Raw genomic sequence first — 24874 nt, 5'->3', positions numbered from 1 at the left:
AAAGTAGTGGTGGAGTGTAGGTAGTCCACAAATCTCAACAGGGATAAATGATCACCTCGCCAAAAAACAAAAATGTCATCTACAAATCGTGTATAAGCCACCACATACTTCATCCACTCAGCATGACCTAGTATAAAATCCCTTTCCCAAAAAGAAAGAACCAGGTTGGCATAGGTATTAGCACAAGGGGTGCCCATGGCTACCCCCTGTGCTTGCCTATAAACCTGTTGACTGCCAATAAACACATTATTGTCCAACACCACAAAAAGAAGTATCTGTACCAAATCTATCTTAGAATCCAACTCACCCAATTCTCGCATAACACATCCAACCGCCTGCACCCCATAATCATTGTTGATGACCGTGAATAAGCTCTGTACATCCAGGGTGGCCATTAGCAACCCTTCTCTAAAACCATGCTGATTAACTTCCTTCACAATCTGTAGGAAACACCCTGTATCCTTCAAAACATTGGGCAATTTATCCAGCAAAGGCCTAAGAGTGTGTTCCAACCAAATCGAAACGTTTTCCGTCACCCATCCCCTCCCAGAAACAATGGGTCGGAAAGGTGGATCCTCCAAAGACTTATGAATCTTAGGTAAAGCCTTAAACACAGGGGTGACTGGCTTTTTTATCAACAAAAATCTAAGTAGATCATCACTAATCTTAAATTCAAAACATAACCTATTTAGGCAATTGTGCACATTTTCAATGATCATTTTAACAGTTAAGGGACTAATCTGTATATAAGTATTAACATCCGACAACAAAGCCTGAATCTTGGAATCATAGTATGCTGTATCGAGCACCACAACTGCTCCTCCCTTATCTGCCATTTTAATGACCAAATCTCTATTGTTGATCAAACCAGAGAGTGCTTTCTGTTGAGTCTGCGTCAAATTATAAAATTTACGATAATCACAGGCCCTAAAATATTCCTGTAGATCTCTTTCACAACTATCAATAAAGAGGCACATGGCGGGTGAAAAAGGGGGAACATAGCAACTAGGTTGCCTCAGCTGAGCACCTACGGCTTCTGTATTGTTGTTAAACGCACATTTTAAAGCTAAATTACGACAGAACATCATTAGATCTAACACAATCTCATTAAAAATGCTGGTCCTGCCTGGCACAAAGGACAAACCCTTATTAAGCACAAAATATTCATCCTCAGTTAACTTATACGAAGATAAATTATAAACAATGTCATTAGAAACATTAAAAGTCAAACCGCAACCTTCCTCCTTTTGTCCGGATCCCTTCCTTCACTTAGGGATCTTTTCCAGGCACCTCGTTTCTTTACAGGTGCTGGAAGGTTCTGCAAAAAACCCTGCCTTCCCTGTGGTTGCTTAGGATGTGCTCCCAAATCTGGCCCTCCAATGTTTGAATCAACCATAGAAGTCGATGGTTCAACAGCGTTAAAATCAGTATCCGCCTCAGACACTTTGGGAGCCGAATCAAAAGACCTAACCCCCATTTGTGTATGGGAATTGGAAGATACTGCATCCACATAACACAGTGGCTCCGTATTACCAACAACAAGCCCTTGTTTCACATTGGGTACGTTCCTAGCCGTATCCCCCTGTAAAGACTCTGCAGCACTAACCGACTCTTTCTCTCCTTGCTGACGTCGAGTAGATCTAACACCATCTGCCACTTCGTGCCAAACCAGATTGCTTGTAACACGGCCAAACAAAGATATTACCAGAGGAGAAGTCAGTATGGTCTCTCCTCAACTTGTTAGTTTTCTGTACACGGAATTTCTCATTACCTTCCGCAAAAGTCCGGTAAAGCTCAGTCAAGCGTGTACGATAGATGGATCCACTATAATCTCTGTCCACTATACGTTGCAATTCCACCACCTCCGATTGCAACTTGGTAACCTCGGGTGCAAAAAAGTTCTTTATTAAGTCCATATATTTGAAGCTGGTCTCAATATTGAGGGATTGCCATTGTGCTAGTAACTCAGGGTAACGGTCCCCCTGAGTCGGCATGCACAAAATTCGCATGCCACGCGGAACAATGCCATATTGTTGGCAAGCATCAAAATGGTAAGCTTGCCAAGTCAATCTTTGTAACCTCCCCATCTTGTAGCTCAAGTCTCTCACAAGGTCTTCAAAATTCTTATCGGTAGCCACCGGAACTTTGTTGTTAACAGAATCCACCCTTTTTACCACAAAACCTAGGTTCAAAAGTGGATTTTCTTGAGCAAGAAAATCAAAAGAGGTGGCACTGGGGAGAACCGTCCTTCCCAATTGCTCATCACTGCTAATTCCTCCTAAAGGCTATTATTTTTATTTTATGGTTATTTTTCTTGTTATAGGCTCTCTAAGTTTGGTAACAGATCCTTCTACTTTCTGCTGTCTAAGTCATGGTGTTAAAAGTATTTCTTCTCTGGAGTTGTTATAAAAAATAATTGCTTAACAGCAATGTTTCTAAACTCATACACACCATTCAGGTACTCCATTTATTTTATCTTCTTGTTCTGTGAGATTCCCCTTATTCTGCAATACTCTAACCTTTGTCAGCCCCTTCAGTGGTTCCTATTACTTCTTAAAATTTCTCTCTCTTTTATTTCTACCCTGTTTTTAAACTCCATTTATCCCACTCACCAGCTATAACTTTGGAAGATATTTGTATCTTTCCTAATATCTCTTGAAGAATTTCAACTACCCTTCCTTAAACTACTCTCTTTTTACAGGTAGGTGGGAAAGCACCAGTGTCTCATATTTACTTCATTGCCCTTCATTTTTATCAATATTTTAAATTGCTTCATGATCTGAAATGGATATTGGATGTGTATTGTAGCTTTCAATTAAATGCACATGTTCCCGTGAACTATAATTTCTATGTAGTGTAACATAGTTATTGTACCTTGGTCAATAATATGTAAATTCTGTCTGAATTCCTACAACAGAATTTGTATCTTCTATATCAAATATTTTCATATATTTCTTCCGAAATCTACCCTCTCTTGTTGTATCTTCCCTTTGAGGTCCTCTGATATATCCTCACTATTGCAAATCAACTTCTAGTTCCCACCTATAAGTAGTATTCCTTCTTGAAAGCTGAGTATTTCTCCACAAAGTTCCTTAAGCTTCATAATATGTATTTCCAATTTTTGTGTTACATGCATAAACTAATGTTTGGCAAGCTGATCTTTGTACACTTGTTTCTTCTCATCTCCATTTGAACCTATTTCACATTTTCAAGGCTTTTTGTTTTAATGACAATCCTCTAATTAAAAAACAAATCCATTTTCAAAGTGCCTCTATCCCTTGTTAACTTAGGACAAACATACAAAACTATGTACATCTTCAAAAACATATATTTAATCCTCCTGATAAGAACAATTGCCCCAAATTGACTGATGCACCCACAAGCATTAACTAACATAAAAATTACGGATATCCATGCTAAAGCACATGCCACAACCTGTGTTGCCAATTAACACTGATTGTTGTTTGCTCTTTTTTGTCTCTGTTTCATTCCTAGATATGAAAACCAATGTGTATGCTGTCAGAAAACATTAACGTTTAGCCCTAAGAAAAAGTGCACTGGCTCTCTTTAAATAAAACTAAATTGAAAACTGTTCTGTTTAATGCATCAAGGTATTAAGGTTGTCAGGGAGGCTGCTACCTCTTACTTCACTTCCCATAATGTCAACTTTTATTTTTCACTGAACTGCTTGCCATTGTGCCATTACATTGTTCATTTCCTCAGCAAAGAATGCTCAGAACTCTCACAATTAGTTGTTTGGTCATGCAGACAGTTCATCTCCAAGAAAAAGTCCTCTGCAATGAATCTTTGTAAATTTCAGTCTGAACAGAATACACATAGGCTTTTAGCTGCAGACCTCTTGACTCCCACTGAACATTTTTGAATGAAAAATATCCAAGCTAATATCTTTGCACTTAGCATTTTGTGGCTTTCATCATTTTGACTTATCTTTAAAGCCTATTTGCTTACAAAAATCTTGCTTATATCTCAAGCTAAAGGTATTAATCTAGACATTCACCATTATAAAAATGAGAGAATATTTTACTTCTATATATAATATAATCACCCCTGCAGCCAAAGATCTCAGCATATTTACATTAAACTTACAACCTTTCTTCTCTTGATATACTGTAAAGTCTGTTTCTTTCCATTAAAAAGTACTGTATTTACTTTAATACCTTTAACACATAACAGTAACTTAAAAAGCCACCCCCCATATTTAAAATACATCTGACTACACACTAAACAAAACTGCTTTACTATATATAACATGAAGTTCATATCATGAATCTTTTTCTCCCTTCTCTGTGAAAAAAGAAAAAAGAAAAAAAAAAAACGAAACAATATCCTTGTTTTCCCGCTTTTCTGAACTAGAATAGTCCAGTCTTCAGATTTTGCTGATCTCTGGGCTTTGTCTTAGTTCCTGTGCTATCCATACCCTTATTTGGATAAGAGGAAGCTTCTTTGTTCACCAGTGGGAGTGGGGAACACCGAGCAACCTATTTGTCCCTAGAGGATTGGTTCCAGCCCAGCAACTTGTAGTTTATTGGCTATTTTGGGTAATTTCCTGGCTCTTTTCAACCCCCTGCTATAAAGCCCACTTTTGCATGCTTTTTTACTTGTAATAGACTCAGCACAGCTCCTCGTGGTGTCCTGCAGAGCTCTACAAGCAGCAGAGAGTGAAAGAGTGACTTTCCTGGATTTATAAGTATTTTTTCTGGCTTTCGCTTAAAGTACTGCATCTCGACTTCATTTCGCTTAAAAAACAGCTCTGCATATTGTTTTTACTGTTCTTGTGTTGAATTTATACTGTTAGCACTTTAAAAAGTTGTTTTTGTTTAATTTAATTGTTAGGCTAACACACTAAAGTGCGCTAGCCGTTTTATAGCATTTACTGTTTGTTACTGTATCTTTTTCTCCCTTCTCTGTGAAAAAGAAAAAAAAAAAAAAATCCTTGTTTTCTCGCTTTTCTGAACTAGAATAGTCCAGTCTTCAGATTTTGCTGATCTCTGGGCTTTGTCTTAGTTCCTGTGCTATCCATACCCTTATTTGTATAAGAGGAAGCTTCTTTGTTCACCAGTGGGAGTGGGTAGCACTGAGCAACCTATTTGTCCCTAGAGGATTGGTTCCAGCCCAGCAACTTGTAGTTTATTGGCCATTTTGGGTCAATTCCTGGCTCTTTTCAACCCCCTGCTATAAAGCCTGCTTTTGCACGCTTTTTTACTTGTAATAGACTCAGCACAGCTCCTCGTGGTGTCCTGCAGAGTTCTACAAGCAGCAGAGAGTGAAAGAGTGACTTTCCTGGATTTATAAGTATTTTTTCTGGCTTTCACTTAAAGTACTGCATCTCGACTGCATTTCGCTTAAAAAACAGCTCTGCATATTGTTTTTACTGTTCTTGTGTTGAATTTATACTGTTAGCACTTTAAAAAGTTGTTTTTGTTTAATTTAATTGTTAGGCTAACACACTAAAGTGCGCTAGCTGTTTTATAGCATTTACTGTTTGTTACTGTATCTTTTTCTCCCTTCTCTGTGAAAAAGAAAAAAAAAATATCCTTGTTTTCCCACTTTTCTGAACTAGAATAGTCCAGTCTTCAGATTTTGCTGATCTCTGGGCTTTGTCTTAGTTCCTGTGCTATCCATACCCTTATTTGGATAAGAGGAAGCTTCTTTGTTCACCAGTGGGAGTGGGGAGCACTGAGCAACCTATTTGTCCCTAGAGGATTGGTTCCAGCCCAGCAACTTGTAGTTTATTGGCCATTTTGGGTCAATTCCTGGCTCTTTTCAACCCCCTGCTATAAAGCCTGCTTTTGCACGCTTTAGCGCGAAGTTGCTCATAGAGCAGCATAGGGCAGCGCCGGTTAATCAAGTTTAAACAATTTCTGGCTCCATAAGGTCTGCTCTTCAATTTTTCCCTTAGAACTGTTCTACTTGCAATCTATACAGCCTATACTCTATCTGAAAAGCTCAGCACTTGCTCCTAAATCATTTTTTTATACAGGTAAAGCACTCTTAAACAAAAGAAAGTACTTCATTCACCTAAATTCCCTTGAGTACCCATTTCCCTATAGGTCCTTTCTGACTCAGTTACACAGCAATCTTTTTCACTATTTCTAGCATGTCAAAGGGTCAGTTGCTAGCATCCACTCCTGTTCAGCTGGTGAATCTGGGAATCTTGAGGCAATGTTACAATTGCCTCATGTACACAGACAACCCTCTCCTCCTCCCAACAAATACAAATATATGTGAGAGATGCAACTATATAGCCAAACTGGAGGCTGAGCTCTCTCAATTCAGTACTGGCAAGACCAGTCAGGAGGAGAAGGTAACCACGCACACCACAAACCCAGTCTCACATAGAACTATCACAACTGCAAACCAAACACATAAACACACAAAAACATACTCGGAGGCGCTGATTAAAAATCTACCAAAACAACAGAGGCCTCCAAAGCAGACACCCAAGCAACCGCCACCTCAAGACATAGCACATGCAACACATAGTTCACAAAGTCAGTGTGCTAAACAGTCACAGCCCTTAAGGCCAAACAACATGCCAGACACACTTGTAATAGGTGACTCCATAGTCAGACACACTGACGTCCCGCTCACCAGACTGAACAAGGAAAAGGTCACAGTAAGCTGCCTGTCGGGAGCTAGAATCCGCCACATAACACAAGCACTCAGGTCACTCCACAGCAAGTACAAATATGACTCAGTCATTGTACATGCCTGTGTGAACGACCTGAGACGTACCTCCCTGGACTACATGAAAAGAGACATAGAGGAGCTCTCTGATTATGTAGCCCAGGCCGATATGACTCTGACCTTGAGCAGCATCTTACCCTCACCAAGAATGATGCCACAGTACAAAGATAAAATGATCAGTTTTAACAACTGGCTTAATTACTGGTGTCATTCTAAGGGGATCCAATGTCTGTCTGCTTGGGATGACATGCTTGACAAGCCACGCTGCTTCACAAGGGATGGCTTGCACCTGTCACCCCTGGGCTTCTGGATATTGGCCAAGGCTCTTGCCACCCCCATAGTGCCTTTTTTAGGCAAGGCTCAAATGACAAAACTACCTCCCTAGAAAACACAAGTGGAAAAAAACTAAGGGTAATGCTGCTCAATGCCAGAAGTCTAAACCTCAAGATGCACACTCTCGAAACCCTCCTCAGTATGGAGAACATCGATGTCTGTGTAGTGACAAAAACCTGGTTCAAGGCTCCTGAGAGCACCCCAACACTATCAGGTTTTACCTCATATCATGCTTTCCGGCCCCAAAACTTGGACCGAACCACAAAAGGAGGGGGAGTATCCATATTCATCAAAGATACCCACACCTCCAGGTTAGTGGCAACTCACGAAGCATCGGAGACCATCCAGGTGCAACTAACCATAGGCAAAACTGCCTTACAGTTTGTAGCATTCTACAGACCACCTTCTCAAACTCAGGAACCCCACCCCACACAGCCTTCCTAAAGACACTGGAGAGTATGAATGTCTCTCCAAATACCATCATATTGGGAGACTTCAACTACCCAAACAGAGACTGGGAACATTACTCAAGCCCCAACACCCTAGCCCAAAGGTTCCTAGAATTCATAAACTTAAATGCAATGGAACAACTGGTCACCATTCCCACAAGAGGAGACAATATACTAGACCTGATCATCACAAACATGGGAACAAAATGCTCCACACCGGACGTATATCCCTCTTTGGTAAGATCAGACCATAAATTAATCTCACTGGAAATCCACATCCGCCCATCCCCTGCACAAAAGACCACAGTGAAGAACTTCTCAAAAGCCAACTTCACACTTCTTAAGACTGAAGTGGTATCCTTCAAGGCCCCTGGCCCAGTGGAAACCACAACCCACACTGCTGAGTCCTTTGCAAATGCCTTCTACGGGCACCTTCAAGAATGCATGGATCATGCAATCCCAAATAAAACCAAGACCCATTCCCCCAAAGGCAGGCGCCTGGTCTGGTGGACCCCAGCCATAAACAAACTCTACAACAGGAGGAGGAAGCTACTACATGACAGAGCAAAATCCCTAAAAGGGAAGGCATCTCTGATCAGTACTAGCAAAAAACTATGATCACTCATAAAATCATCCAAGGCCAACTTTGAGAGAAAAATCGCAAAAGACACAAAAGACAATCACAAGGCCTTCTTTTAGCTATGTTAGAAACCTGGGTGGAAACTCCCAGATATGCTCAGAGTTAGTCCAAAATGACACAAAATACACTGAACCCACTGACATTGCCAACATTCTGGCAGACAGGTTCAGTGCAAATTTCTCCTCCCCCTCCCCCCCAAAAGGAGAAATAACTATCCCAGCAGAGTGTAGCCTCCCTAACAGCTCAGATGCCCAGGTGAGAGCCGTCCTCTCTAAAGCTAAAAACACAGCATCAATGGGACCGGACGGTGTCCCGGGCTGTGTGCTACATGAACTCCAAGAGGAACTAAACCCACACATAAGGCTGCTGTTTAATCTTAGCCTTACTACAGGATACGTACCCAAAGAGTGGCGTCGTACCCAAAGAGTGGCGTACGGCAACAGTGGTCCCACTTCACAAAGGCGGTGCTTCTACGGTCCCTGGAAATTACCGCCCCATAAGCTTGACGAGCCTGGTCTGCAAAGCTATGGAGAGGATCATTATGGATCTCATAAACAAAGACATTGGGGACCTACAGACATTCGATCCTACCCAATTTGGTTTTGTCAAAGGCAGATCCTGCCTATTGAACTTGATCGACTTTTTTGAAACAGTCACTAAGGCCATTGATGAGGGTAAGGCAGTTCACACAGCCTACCTTGACCTTGCAAAAGCCTTTGACACAATACCCCACTCGGGCATCATAGACAAACTCACCAGCTTAAATGTAAACCCACATGTCACAAGATGGGTTGCAAACTGGCTCAAGGACAGAACCCACAGGGTCAGAGTTGCTGGAGCTATGTCAGACTCTAAGCCAGTCACAAGCGGTGTCCCACAGGGCTCAGTCCTGGGACCCCTCTTGTTTGGCATTTATTTTTCCGAGGTACAGGCAAACATAGGAGGATTGTGGCTGACAAAGTTCGCAGATGACTGCAAACTGAGCGCCATAATTGATACTCCAGTGGACACAAACATCCTTCAGAGAGGCCTCATAGAAATGGATAATTGGTGCCAGAGCCATGGCCTTAAGCTGAACGCCAAAAAATGTATAGTCATACACTTTGGGAAAAACAAGGTACCCACAAATTACCACATAGGTGGTAATCCATTAAGTATGGAAGAGGTAATCAGGGACCTAGGGACCCAGGTTGACAATAACCTCTCATTTGACACTCACATTGCCAAAGTGGTTAGGAAGACCTTCTATATTGCCCACCTTATCATGAAGGGTTTCACATCTAGATCAAGAGAGGTCATTGTGCCCCTGTACTCTTCTCTTATCAGGCCAATGATTGAGTACAATGCCCCATTTGGGATGTATCTTACCCGGCACATGCAGCAGTTAGAAAGACCCCAAAAGTTCCTCACCAAGAGGATAAAGGGTCTTAAACATATGTCATATGCTGCCCGACTGAAAAAACTCCAGCTCGATTCAGTTGCATACCGCCTACTCAGAGGTGATCTGTGCCTGATGTACAAGGCCATGTCCAATCCGGAATTAATGGACATGCTCCACCTCAGTAAATCCAAATCCACCAGAGCCATGAGAGCAAGAGACTTAAACCTCAACACAGAAATAAATAGGACGTGCTGGAGGGACAGATTCATAACCCAGAGGCTCCCTACACTCTGGAACAGAATCCCAATCCACGTTAGGCAGAGCCCCTCACTAACTCTATTCAAGAGAAATCTTGACGAGTGGATGGGAGATCGTAGGTTTACCCCGGGGGTCATCTCTGTGTCACTACTAGACAGAGGCACAGTAAACTAAACCCTAAAAGGACATAGTATTCTCATCCTAAGGGGTAGTGAAAGCCACACACACACTGGCTAGGCTTATAAATGCCCTAGGGCAGATAGCCTAGTATGAACCTATGAACCTATAAAGTGTTTTACACAAATACTAATGAAAACAAAAATTGTTTTACTTTGCTGCTTTTTCTCCCTTTTAGTGTCCTTATAAACATTAATGACATAAAATCCAGTCTTTCTCAGACATTGTTTGTTGCAAAGCCAGATTTCACAAATGTGATTTATGCTTTATAGTCTCCCATTTTTCACTCATTTCAGTGTTTCTGGTCTTCTTCCTGTTCATTTCCCCACACCAGACTCTGGCTCAAGTCAGAGGTATCACTAGATTCTTCTAATCACATCCTATGCTACTTTTCTGTCATTCAAGCATTTCACTTTGGAACAACGGAAAACATTTCACTGGCAAAGTCTCTCTATGAACCTTATTGCCAGAAAAATTAGCAGCAGAGTCCCCTTCTGCTTGCTGGATCACTTTATGTTGGATAAACTTTATTTCCTTCTTAGCCTGTTCTACATCAAAAAATGACTTTGATCCTCCAGGGAAAAAATACTCTGAAGACAGCTGGATACAATAGCTTGAATCTGTCATCTGCCTCTCAACACTTCCTGATTGCTGGGGTAAATTTGATTATATTTTTCTTGGTGTACAGTGAATGATTATTTCATACAAACACTCTGTTGTCTCCAGAATTTAATATGTTGTCCTTCTGCTACAGTTTTGTCAGGATCAACTCTCTCTGCAGGTGTTCTTTCATCTTTACTAATACAGGTCTTGGCTGTTTTCTTATATCCAGGTTTAGAAAATGCACCCAATGTTCCATGAGGAAAAAAAGGACCCAGAAGGACACTTGGAAAATGATATTTGAACTCATTCTGACATGATTGTAATGCATATTTCTGTATGCTGCATAGCTTGATATAGATGAGAACTGTATATAGGTTATCTAATGTATATAGGTTTTATGTTTGTAGGTCAGTATATTGTATGTTATTGTTTTATTCTCTGTTTTCTTGTCTTCATTTGGTTTTGATATAACCCTAATAAAAAGGAATTGAGAAAAAAAAAAAAAAAAGAAAAGAAAATGCACCCAATGTGGCCTTTCACTTAGCAAATCCTGCTCTGAAACATCAGTCCAGTTGCTGATTTGTGCTTTCCTAACATTGATATAGTTTGTTCCTTCCAGTTTCTCTTTTACATCAGAAAGTCTTGGGTTTTCTCTGTGCACCTTGTCTTCTAACCTCTACTGTTTTTTTGAAACGGGTCTTTCAAGAAGTCTTATATTCAGCCAGATTTTTCTACATTTCAACCTCTGATTTTTGCAGGCTTATCATTTCATCTGAAAAGCAAGTTAAACCTTCTTCTATTTTTCCATTTTCTTGTTATCTGAATTGATGTATTCATTTCATTTACTTACCTGCGAGTACATTTAAATTATTCTTTACTCTAAATTACTGGAAGCCATCTCTTGAACTGCTTTTTGCTGAACAGCTGCAGAATCCTTCCCAATGTTTCTCTTCACCTTTTCTGGTTGACTTTCTTTCAGGTTTTTGAAATGTATTATTTTCTGGCACCCAGGCAGTGTACTTAGAAGCCAATAGCTGAATTTCACCCCAAAACAGTTTCAGTAATACTCCTTTTTCTCATTTTCTGTTTTCACACCTGGAGAGCTGAAGTTAAGCTGTTGATCATTGTGCAGCCATCTTGGAAGTCCATGACTCTTGCTTTCTGCCCGGGATGGAGTGGTAGAACCTCTGTATGACTGTTTCAGTCATGATACCTATTCACATTTGCAAACCTTGATTTTAGATGAAGTCAGTTCTCCTCTGTACCTGAGTTTGCATGATGCAGCAGAAGAGGAGTGTCATTCCTACTGTACAGCAACACTTCAAGCTATGGTAATCTGTTTTCATTTGGGGTTGTTTTGATGTTTAACAAAATATTTTGTATGTTGCCACTGTATCTCAAGATTTTCTTGATAACTGACTTGATTCCTTTTATTAAGACAGTATTTTTGGGTAATGTTTGATTTGCCATTCTGTGATGAAATTTAAAATGCTTGAGCTGTATAATGAAGTCTATTGTATGTCATTATTTTGTCAGGTATTCCAAAGAGAGATACAAAGAGCTGCATTGTGTCTGCAATGGCTTGTCTTGATCCAGGTAGTCATTTCATCAACAGCTGGTGCAAGAGTATCTATGGACTGATCATTAATTTAAAAAAGATCAGAAGCAATATATTATCATAGTTTTTTTTTCTTGCTTCAAAGGTTCTTATGCTATGATCTTGATATTCTGCACACACACCTAAGGATATGTGCATTCGTTTATCTTTGTTGAGTAAACACTTTCTCTTTCAAGGCATCATATTTTATTAATGCATTGATGACCTTTCTGGAGTTGCCTTTAAGATATCTTTAGCTACTGCCTAGTAACTGAACACTTTAAAGATGACTCTTGCTTATATAGATAGTTCATCCTTGAAAAATGGTTAGGCATGCAGGACATTTGAAACAGCTTGCATGTTCTATAGCTATCACTTCCTTCAACTCAAGTTTGGGGTCATTTGAAGTTTCTTATGCAGAATGTCTTGCTTTCCGGACACAGGTTTGTGATTGCCCCAGTGGGCATTTCTAGGTCTTCAGTTTCTACCTCAGTTCCATCTGTGTGCTTGTTCTTCTGAGTATCAGCATGTTTTTTTGATTTAAGCAGTCGATCAAGCATGTTGGACAGGACCATCTGGGATTAGATTGATAAATCATTCTATAGTTATAACCTGGTGTTTTGAGAACACTGGATTGCTCTCTGGCTGGTAAGTGATGACTGCTTAATAACAAGCTGTCAGACTTTATTTTTTTTAAAGCTACATTGCCACCTACAGGTTGGTGCCTTGGGTATGTGCACTGGTTGCTTCACCCTTCCCTGCAGAATTGTCATTAAGACCACTGGTATTTAGTCATCTTAGTCCTTTATCTCTAACATCCAGGCATGTTTTCTGACTTTTGTTTCTGTAATCTCCCATCTTCTAAATACAGAGACATCTTCTGCTTAGAGTCATGACGTGTCTCATGTCAAGGCAAGATCAGTTTATCATTGGTAGTTGTATAGTCATTTATTATGATGTTAGCAGAGATAGTGGTACCTCATTTGAAACTCAACTCCTTTTCAAATTGTTTTAGGCAGAAGCTCCTTTCTTTATTCTGTGTTTGAATCTGGCTATATCTGTTTGTACTTCTACGATCAGAAAACTCATGTCTCACATTCTAGTAACATCCTGATGAGCTACCATGAAGAATTCTTGGAGACACTAGGTTGCAGCTTCTGTAGTTTTTTTTTTGCTTTATCATTGTACAGCTTAGCAAATAGGAATCTGCCATAAAGCAGTACATCACAGCAGTGACTTGTTGACAACACCTAGCAACACCCCTAACAGCCCTTCCTTTGTCAGATATTAGACATATTGTAGTGCCTGGCTGTGCAAAGCTGTTGTAAGCATATATTTCTGCTCACTCCCACTGCTGTGCTGGAGTGCATGCTGTCTTTGCTAGGCTCATTCATTTAAATCTCTGTACATCTGGTGGGACTTAAACTCCCATCTTCCAGAATAGGTGATCTGATCTCAGCCACTCACTTCCAATCCTTCCTTGCTGGCCTTTTCAGTACCTGGGTCACTAATCACACCTGGAAAATCTTTGGTGTAGACAGGGCCCCAGTGCTTCTATGCCAGTTAAGTGCAGCAAGTTGGTCCAACATTTATTACTCTGCATTTGGAAAGCCATATTGTCAGATTTTGAGCAAGTTATATTAAAATGCTGGAAGTTATAACAGACCACGTTTCACTTTAGGATGCATTATACCTAAAAGCCAAAACACAAACATGCCAGATACTGCGTGATGTACATGCCTCATGTAGATGCTTCATCTTTACAAACTGGCCCAGAATGTTCTTGGATTATCCATTATAAGGCATAAGGTAAGCCATGACAAAGCAGGATATAAATATGCACTACAAAAAAAAAAAAAAGAACAAGTGTTACAGTTGAAAATTCAATTTGTATGTATAAAAATGAACAGACACAATGGAAAAAGCCTCTTCCATCTTGTTTGAATCTGCTAAACCACATACATTTAAATTGTGCTGTTTGAGATTAAAATAAAGCACTGGTGGGCACACCTATTAGGCTATTCAGGCAGTTCCTGTGAGTTGGTTGAAGCAGGCCATATAACATTTTATGTGCTTGTTCTTACTGCATTATCGTTCAGAAATGCCAAGTTTGGAAATGGATAGAGTGGTTTTAAGTTAACTTACAGTGAATCAGCACTGTACCAACTCGTTATCCCCTTAGTTTCACTGATATCCAGCTATTCCTTAAAATTAGTACAACCCAACTGTTAGTTGTGTTACTGGTGTGTTGTTTTTTGATTAATGAACAGTTTTATCTTTAATGGTGAAATGTATTACCAATTAAAGGCTACAGCAATTGGTGCTTCATATGCCTCCATGTATGTGAATTTAGTAATGGGACAATTTGAAAGAGAGTCTATCGGTGGTGATGATTTTTCTGATAAATATGTAGTGACATAGTACAACTATATTGATGATTTAGTATTTGTATGCCATGGTGTAATTACCTAGTAGATTATTTTACTGAGATCATACCAAACCGAAGATTTTGTTTTGTTTTTAATGGTGGTGGTTATTATGCTGAGGCAATATTTTTAATATTGCATTAAGGTGACATGAAATAGAGCCTAATTAAAACCAATATTCATAGAAAAATACTGCAAATGTGATTTTTTTTCATGGTAAAAGCTATTACCTTCACATGTGATCTCTCTTCTTCCCATGTGCTTCTGTGCATTGTTTGAGAAATATTTTTTTAAAGAAGCAAAAATATGTATATCTTATGTGTGTGTTCTAAAAATGAATTAGAATGATAAGGTAGGTATGCAGCTCTATTTGAAAGTTTCAGAGATGACTAGGACTGAAGCTTTAAACCAAGTAGTTGATATAAGGAGTTGAGGGGTCATAAAGCCAAGTATTTTGTTATAAAATATTTATCAAGAAATGAGTGAATATGATTAAATATTATTTGCCGTTTATATATATATATATATATATATATATATATATATATATATATATATGTGTGTGTGTGTGTGTGTGCGTGTGTGTGTGTGTGTGTGTGTTTATATTAGAAATAATTCATGTGATTATCCTGCTTCTTATAAAAGAGGAAATGACACATTGGTGCACAGTCATTTTATAAGTCCAGGTATGATGTTGGAAAGTGTGGTTACATTAATCAGGAATTAGCTACCTCTGTAGTTTGTGTAATATATGTTGTTATACCAAGACGTCATTTGAATGTATAAATAAACTGAGGTTTCAACTAGGACGTAGATATACAGTGTGACTGAGGGTGTTTTGTATGCTTTGAAATGCTCCTCTGTAGAGTGTATATAGCTGAAACTGTTAGAATGTTCAAGCTTAGATTACAGGAATGTGTGACGGATATCAAAAATAGGAAAGTAGAAACCCATTTGCTTTGCATTTTCTAGTATGCTGTGGTGGTAAAAATGATAGTTTACAAGCCACAACAAGCCACAACACTGGAGCAAATGAAGTTAGAGGAAATGGGTAGTTAAAGCTTGAAGAAGAAGAAATCAATATATCCTTGCCTGACTGTGAGCATTAAGCAAAAAAAATCTTTGAAAATGGGTGCCAGTAACAACCAACTGCATCAAATGTTCTTAGAACACCAAAACTCTACCAGAATGTCCACAAATAGCATTAAGACATTATGAGTAAGACAAAGACAATTTGCCTACACAGCACAGACTAAACTCTTTTAAAACATCTTACAAGGTTACATTACTGACTCTACAAATATCTCTGTCAACAAGAAATTATTTCACTAATACATGAACTTCCTTTCCTCTACAATAAAATTCATTAAAGTATTGCTTTCATACTCAGTATAACTCTCAATAAAGGTAGCACAGTCTCACAGTCATATCCCCTTGCTCCTTATGCCTCCAGCTTTTATTTCACTTCATCTCAGTTAACATAATTCCTTACTCCTAAAATTGCATTCTACTGGTGTAATAATCAACAAAACATACCTAACCTTTCCTAGACTTTGTTGTTGGTTTGTCTTTCGGCTTTTCCCGGTTAGGGGTCGCCACAGCAGAACTCTGGTCCGCTAATGATTGGCAGTAGATTTTCACAAACGCGGAGGTGCCAGCTCGATGTTCAACCTTCAACAAAGGCATGCCCATTTACGCATGTCTTTCGAACGCCCATCCAACCGCGGGGAGGACATGCAGACTCCACAAAGAAGGCACTCCCTGCACTCCAGCCGAGAATCGAATGGGAGAACATCTTGCTGTGAGGCAACAACGCTACCGCTGCACCATCGCGGATGTTACCTTTCCTAGACTATCAACTAAAAAAAACATTCACCCTTATTTTTAATCTGTCTTTCACAACTAAATGTATACATAGTACATTCAAACATTCTGTTGTCACCCTCTTGCCTAAATTCTACTCTTCCCCCAGAAATTCTGGATTATGGACTATGGGTCTATTTGTAATTTGTGCCCAGTCCCAAGAATCTTTGAAGAACTTGTATACAAACTACTAATGCATATAAACAACTATGGCCTACTGTGTGATCAGCAACTCAATTTTAGAAATTCCTTTAGCATGACAGCTCTATTTATTGACATTGATACCAGCTACATAAATATGAATAAAGGGTTTATCTCAGCAAGTTCCTTCACTGATGTGATGAAGGCCTTTGAGGCTGTAAATCATAACATTCTCCTTCAAAAACTCCATAAACTACTTTTTTCCAGTAACTCATTCTCGGATTATGGCATATTTAGCACAAGTGTACCTCAGAGTTTCGGCCCATTTACTCATTCTCAGATTACGGTGTATTTAGCACAGGTGTACCTCAGAGTTTAGACCCAGTAATTGATTCTCAGATTATAGCATATGTAGCACTGATGTATCTCAGGGTTTAGGCCCATGTACTCATTATCAAATTATGGACTATTTAGCACAAGTTTAACTCAAGGCTTAGGCCCATTTACTCATTCTCAGATTATGCTGTATTTAGCACTGGTGTACCTCAGGGTTTTAAGACCATTAACTCATTCTCAGATTATAGCATATGTAGCACTGGTGTATCTTAGGGTTTAGGCCCATTTACTCATCAGATGAAGGGCTATTAGCACTGGTGTACCTCTGTATTAGGCCCACTAACTCATTCTCAGATGATGGTGTATTTAGCACTGGTATATGTCCTGGTTCTATACTGGGCACATTACTTTTCTCTTTTTTTATCAATGACATTACATTAGACTAATTTTGTCTTAATCTTATAATGCATGCTGATATCATATTTCTGACTGACTCCAGCAAAACTCATTACAGCATTCAATCTAGACTTTAGGCAGGCTACAGAAAGATCTAATTGGTTCCATAGCAACAAATTATTTTTGAATTCAAGGTAAAACAATGTCATGATTTATTTTTGCAACCCCTCAAAACGTCACACATTTCCACAACTAATTCACAAAGACTTAAGGAAATCCCATATCAAACTGGACACAACAAAGGTACCTTCATTTGCACTGGATTACTCTCTAAGTGTTTCACTTCCTTTTGATAACATTAGTACTACAGTGCTCTCACAACTCAAAGTTGGCTAGCTGATCTCTTGCCTGCTTTCGCTAGCTGTACTTGCAGACTGTAGTTTAAAACATCTTAATTCTTAAACATTTATATGGCTAACTACTGCTGTGCTAACACTCACTCATATTTTGCCTCATTGCAACCCATTAAACCATTTCAGCTGGCTACCCATTACAAATAGGACTATGCTGCTCCTTGGTACTTGATATACAACTTTGCAACTCCCCTTCCAAGAAAGACTCCTGTCTATGAAGGAACAAAGCTACTCTCAATGAAACAGGGTGACTTTCATAATGTGGCCATATATAAATTCAAAAACATAATATCAGAAAAAGCCTTTTGCAGATTAAGACCTGCAGATTAAGACGTGCACTGTGGGATCACCTCCTGAGTGTTGTGAACAAGTCAAACATCAAAATGATTCAAAGCATCATTAAATGAACAACTGCACAAAGAGGCTTAAGTGCACCTGCTTTCATGATGTTGGCTAAAAGATTTCTAATACCCCAGATGATATTTCACTATATTGGAATCTTAAAAGTAACTAATACACAGCCTGCTGTACAAATATAAATAAATATGTATATGCCTTTTTTGTGCATTTCGTACATACATATGATCTTTATTATGTTATGCTTTTTCCTAGATTGAACTGACACACACATTTGTGTTATCACCTTTATAGTGCTGTATTACCACTGTTTATGTCTATGCACTGCCATTGTTTTGTATCATGCATATAATGTTATGTATTTTCTTTGTATATTCTTCACCAATATTTTGTACCATCCTTCAGTACCCGTGTCTTTGTTTTTGTCTCTTTGGTATTGTTTTGATCATTTTTTTTTTTTTTGTGAGACTTGGTGGAAATGTCCTGCTTACAGATATTAACTTTTTTAACATGTAGTTTTCCATGATTACCCCCATGTCATTTCTGCTGCCCTTTTGTGTGAACCTACAAATCAAATTCTAAACAGTGATGTATTTGCTTCTAGGCTGTGGCATGTATGGTTCATGTCTGCTTATGTGTATTGTTAAGTTCTGTGCATTACAGTTTTGTTGTCTTACAGAGGTTTTCTTAAGCTATGTCAGAATAGCTTGTAGTATTCTGCACAGATACATAAAGTTAAATTGCAGCTGGGTCAAAAGTGCATTTACTTAGAGTAGACTACAGATCTCTAAAAACAAATTTGATAATATTTCTTCCTTACTCTTAAATCCATCATAACCAGCAAGATTTGTGCTGTGGTACTGTTTAACATGTACTGTTGTCTCAAAAACAATGTCTTCTGTGATATACCTTATTGAGTCTCAAACATTTTTGCATTTGTACTCTAAGTTTCAGGCAACCAGAGAAAAGCAAACTGCCAGAGGATTACCTGCTGCAGTATTGCATGGCCTAGTACTTGCACATCATATTTTCTGTCTTTTTTGCTCATTATGTAAAGTGTAAAACCCTGTGAATAGGCAGATTTCCTTAAAAAAGTCTTAACCTCCTTGAATTTTGCTACCTTTCTTATGGAAAAAGTAGGACTGCATATGATGTAGTAACCTAGCATTTACCACAACAGATGAAGATAACCATTTTCAGTTTGAAGAACTACTGTTGTGTTTACATTATAAAAATGCAATGAAGGTTGCGTATAGGCACTGCTGTTCATTTTTTTCTTTATGCTTTTTGCCTCTTCACTTGCCATCCATTAAGCCTACCCCATTTGGACTCTGTTTGTTCCCTATGGATGAGGATCACCTGCAGATTCATTAGGACAAGAGATGTCTAGATAGGGACATCATTTAGGCAGCTTGGTAGCCGTGAGGGTTCTCTTTATTTATTTTGCCTATCCTTCCCTTGCACAAAGGGATGTACAGCATGCATTACCATGGGAGTCTGCAATGTCTTCCCCTATGCAAGTCTATGCTTTATTGTGCAATTACTCACTAAAGACAGCTTAGTGACCCCCCACATGCACCAGGATGCAGGCCTGCCCCCTTCCTGCTAAAGGCTGATATAGCCTTTGACTAGGTCTGCCTTCCTCCAAATGTGCATGCCCATACTCACTACCATGTCTGTCAAACACCCAAGAAGTTTATCAAACTCTGGTCTCCTGGCCCTAAGTCAGGGCTTTACCCAACTATACAATCAGGCTGGGGATAGCAGTGCTATTTAAACTTTAGGCATAACTGAAACCTACAACACTGACTGCCCTAACAACAAACTTCCTGTGTTTACACTCAGAGATACTAATACTGATAGTGTTTTATATGTCCATGGAGTTATGACTTTTTACTTTACTCTGTGGCCCTTTTTTGGTAACTCATTTTTGTAAATTGCTACTGGTGAGCAGTAATAGTTTTTCTTTCACATAAATAGCAAGTATAAAGATCCATTAATACCACTTCAAGAAAGAAACAGGAATAATACAGTACGAGTGTGACTGCAGTGAAACCACAGAACCTAGACACATGTTGTGCTATTTATCAGTTATCAGCATATACTACTACAAAGAGTTCTTTGTGTACACAGCTTTGCACATAAACATTCATTGACCCATGCTCCTTTTGAGTCTGTGTTTTGCTGCTTCCTTACAACATTATACCTGGAAGACTGTCCTTCTTTTGGATCTTACTTCAGCCAAGAGAGTGTCTGAATTTTAGGCTCTCATGGCTGTTCCTTTTTTTCGTTTGTTTCATAGAGACAGGGTGTCTCTTTCCACTAATCCTTATTTCATGCCCAGGGTGTCAAAGTTGTCCCTTAATCACTCTATTCATCTGTCTTCCATTTTTCCTTCTCTGCAGTCTGCCAGTGAGAAGGTTCTTCACACCTTGGATTTGAATAGACAGCTCAGATATTATTTAGAAAAATTAAAGTTCTTCACATATCTGAGCAACTTTGTGTTTCTTTTCAGCCCAGGACTTTGGGTTTGCCTGTTTCTAACCAAGCCATCTCTTCCTAGATTTCTAAAGTCATTGCCTTCTGTTATTAATTTCATGGCAAATGTCTCTCCTCATCTGTAAAGGCACATTCTGCTAGGGCAGTTGCCTCCTCTGGTGTCTTTTTCAAGGGCGTGGGTATCAATTCTGTCCTTGTGGCTGCTACTTGGTCCTCTGTTTATGGTTTCACTAAACATTACAAGTTGGATATTATTTCCAGGGCCAGAGCATGTTTTGCTACAGCTATTCTGCGTGGGTTTGTAGAGGGTTTCTCCATCCCTTCCTCCTCCCAGGCTTCATCTTGAACTGTTGTACTCTCCCTTAAGTGACAAATACTGCAACAGTGATATGGAAGGACATAGTACAGTTCTGTAAAACATTACCATAACAGTAGATGTTGTACTCTACACTGTTGCAGTACTCACTCCCTTCCTCCTTTACCCTCTGTCCTGACTCTTGCCCTGGGTTTTATGTCTCCTGGCCAAGGGGATCTTTCTCCCTTCTTCCATCTTTATTTCTCTGTATGGATGCACACGTTTCTCATTGTACCTGAGGTTATTCTGTTCTTTCCGGGGATTTTTCAGTTCTGTGTGTTTGTGTCATTGCATTTTTATACCGTATATGTTGAGCAGGGAGTATATGTATGATGTATGTTGCCTATAAGAGCTGAAGGCTTTGGTATACTGGCTGGACATTGGGCTACACTTGGCATGAAATCCCTTAGGTGAAGAATACTGCAACACTGAAGAGAAGGACATCTGCCATTATGGTAATATTTTATACAACTGTGCTTTCTTTATAGAAGGCAAGCAATAAATTCCAGATCACTTAATATTAATCACATGTCTGCCTTTTAAAAGGTTTTGTCCTGTAATTGTACATTTATATGATTAAGTAAATTTTAATTAAATTGCAGATATGAAGAAAGGCTTTTTACTGAGTGGTCACAGACTGTGTCAGAAAAATCACAGTATAATTTGACTCAACCACTTATCAAGAGGAATCCTGAAACAAAGCTGATCTCGGTGAACTTTGAACCACAGGTAAAATTGTGTTTGTGCATATGTGAATGTAGTCTGGATAGTTTTAATCATTTTATGAGTAACACTAAAATATAAATATTACTTACTCTGTGGAACATGGTTACTTTTTAGCTATTTATCTTATAAAAATGTTGCAAGTGCTTCAGCTGCAAAATTGCCAGACTAGTTAAACTCCTCTGGAATAGAAGTGTCACTGCTTTAAACATCATTTATTGTATGTCTGTAGCTGTAGCTTTAGCAATTTCATTTTATACAGCACAAGAAAAAGAATGTGGGAGACTTAATGCAGTGTTGGAAAAAGTAGGTTTATGTCACTGCATTTCCAGAAATGTGACATCGATATAATTGTGGTGTTGTCTTTTCTAATGAAACCGTTTCCTCAGACAACTCTACTGTCAAGTAATTGTAACCAGTATGTTAAGTTCACATTCTTTATGTTTTATTGGAAAGGTTGAAAGCACTCATGGCTTTGTTATTGTACATTGTAGCTGGTGTCAGTGCTAAGAGAAGTTAAGTACCTAGAATCAAGACAGACAGATACAATCCCTGAAACTGCAGGAGAAATTTTCTCATCAAAAGAGTCGTACCGGCAATATGTGGCTAATCTTGAACTGACTGCTAACTGGTACAACAAAATCATAAGGACAATACTAGAAGTTGAATTCCCTCTTATTCAAGGACAGCTGCAGGATATTGATATTAAACTGAAAGAAGCTGAAGAGACATTAAACTGGAAAAAGGAAGGTGAGTGAATCAGGCTTAGCAATAGTCACGCAAATTGCCTATATTAGAAATGTACCATTCTGGTATGAATATTTGCTTGTCGACTGTATTCCCCTTTTTGTTGTAATCAAAGTATTTTTTTCTAGTAATCAAAGTATCTTATTCAGAAGAAGTTAAGGCTTTTGAAGGGTAATGCAGATGTGTTTTGTTTCTAAAGCCTATACTAGAAGAATGAGTCAGTAGGATTGTCAGTGTCACACACTGGATGACTTGCTTTTTTTTCAACTTAAGACCTGATTTGTAATTTTTTATTGTATATGGTGAGACAGTGTTATATATGAAAATACTCCAACTGCTTTTACCACTCAGTGTAACTTGTTATATTGTGCTGCAAGAGGCAGGTGCTATCCACTGATGTTAGCTGCACCATTAACACTGCTGAGATGTTGATGCATAGCCTTTAATCTTAGGAGGGATGCTTGAGTGGTGGTCACCTAGGTTACAAATCATCTCTGGAAATGGTTAGCACAGTTATGCCCTGATGACATGGTTATTTATTTATAGTGCATGTCACTGCATTAGAATATAAAATGAAAAAATGCATGTAAAAAAATGAAAGAAATATAAATTTAAAAAAAATGGTAATCGTTTCCATTCTGATTTCCACCACTTGAAGACTGCTTAGAGCCCATCACAGCTGCACAGTCTGTTCTTTGCTATTATTCTGTCCTGCCTTGTAGGCAAACCAGTGTGTCAAGTCGTCAAGTCAAATGACTTAGGCAGGACTGTATGATAAAATCATTGTACTTTTACATTTGGTAGAGACCAATGCCTGCCTACATGCTATATGAAAACCTTATAGCACAGGTACCAAAATACTGAAAGAGTTCTCTTCCTTACATTTGTGTACTTATCTTTGTACTTTGATGGTAAGCACTATAAAACAATTACTGGCATTGACTAAAGAGGCAGGAGTAAAAGGAAAAAAAGGATGGAGATAGAGGTATGTTGTTTAAATGAAACTTTTATGAAGCTGCCAGACCTGTGCTCTTTGTTTCAGTACCAGTATTCTGAAAATTAATCTGCAGAAATGCATCCTACAGATTGTTTGGTATCCTGTAATTTAGCAGCATATGCCAATTTGGACAAGCGCAGAGTTGTCCAGAAATAGAGATTTAGCACTCAGGAAATAATTTCTACTTTTTCATCATAGTTTTATTTTTTTTATTTAATTATATATCCTTATTCACTGCTAGCATAATGGGCAAATTACTGTGTGTGTGTGTGTGTGTGTGTGTGTGTGTGTGTGTGTATATATATATATATATATATATAGATATATATATAGATATATGTATACACACACACACAAAATCTATACACATTATATATAATGTGCATATATATATATATATATATATATATATATATATATATATATACACACACACACATACATCTCTCTCTCTCTCTCTCTCTATATATATATATATATATATATATATATATATATATATATATATATATAGGTCTACTTTGCTACTTTGTTTGATAGAAAACACATTTCACTGAAACTCATTTCGTCGAAACCTCATTTCACTGAAAATGAATTGCCTGAGCACAATTCACTGAAAGCCCACTTCACTGAAAACTCATTTCACTGAAACTCATTTTGTCTAAATGGGTATATGCCCTGTTCACCACTTAATGTGATCCTGGAGTTAGGATATATATATATATATATATATATATATATATATAGTTAGGGGGGTATGGGGGACTTAGCCCCCCTCATAGTTTGGGTATATATTATTTTCTGGAAAGAGTTATTCATTTGAATTGTAAGAATCCATGTCTATGGTTTACGACATTTAAAATAGGTGAGGGGGGGGGGGTTTCAATGGAGTTCTGCCTTTAAAACCGATAATTCGGAGGCAAAGACCTAATTTTAAATGAGGTGCTATGTGATTGGGCATGCTTAGTTAAATATTGAAGCCACTGTGTTTGATTTTAGTCTGATGAAGGGTTTTATCCCGAAAGCCCTTACTCCATTCAAGTTTTATTGACTTTTAGCAGCCTGGTGGTGTGTGGATTCTGTTTTTCTACTAGTTGTTTCAGGTTGTTTCGCACAGACCTTTGATACCCACAATTTTCTAGCTTCGTTTCAACATTTGATAATTAAGTAGGGATGTTTGTTTTTTGTTGGTTTGGTAGTGTGACCAGGCTCTTTCTCCATTTCCTGAGTAGTTTGGTTTCTTTTGTTAGCCATAGGGATGGTTTTGCTTTTGTACGAAGTTTTCTAAGGGGAGCCAAGTTTAGTATTTCCAGGAATTTATTGTTGAAATACTGGACTGCTTCATCTAATTGGAGATGTTTGAGTGAGGACCAGTCACATTTTTAGGAAGGGTGTTAAAAATATTGGTGGCATTTTTTTTTTGTTACTTACAAATTTGTATATGATATTTTTGGAGGGGGATACTTTGCATCTGA

General features: G+C 38.5%; 1 protein-coding gene across 1 annotated transcript in view; it reads left to right on the top strand.

Moving 5' to 3' along the window:
- Positions 1 to 24874, top strand: part of DNAH9 (dynein axonemal heavy chain 9) — a 3419770-nt gene that overhangs the window by 982372 nt on the left and 2412524 nt on the right. Inside the window, exons 12-13 of the mRNA XM_044069722.1 lie at positions 21535 to 21661; positions 22150 to 22405. Of these exons, the coding sequence (XP_043925657.1) occupies positions 21535 to 21661; positions 22150 to 22405 (383 nt within the window). The remainder of the gene's footprint in view (positions 1 to 21534; positions 21662 to 22149; positions 22406 to 24874) is intronic.

Source organism: Protopterus annectens, chromosome 4.part0, assembly GCF_019279795.1.
Source record: "Protopterus annectens isolate FY-2018-M chromosome 4.part0, PAN1.0, whole genome shotgun sequence".
NCBI lineage: Eukaryota > Metazoa > Chordata > Ceratodontiformes > Protopteridae > Protopterus > Protopterus annectens.
The sequence above is the reverse complement of the archived record's forward strand: the minus strand, read 5'-3'. Positions and strand labels throughout refer to the sequence as shown.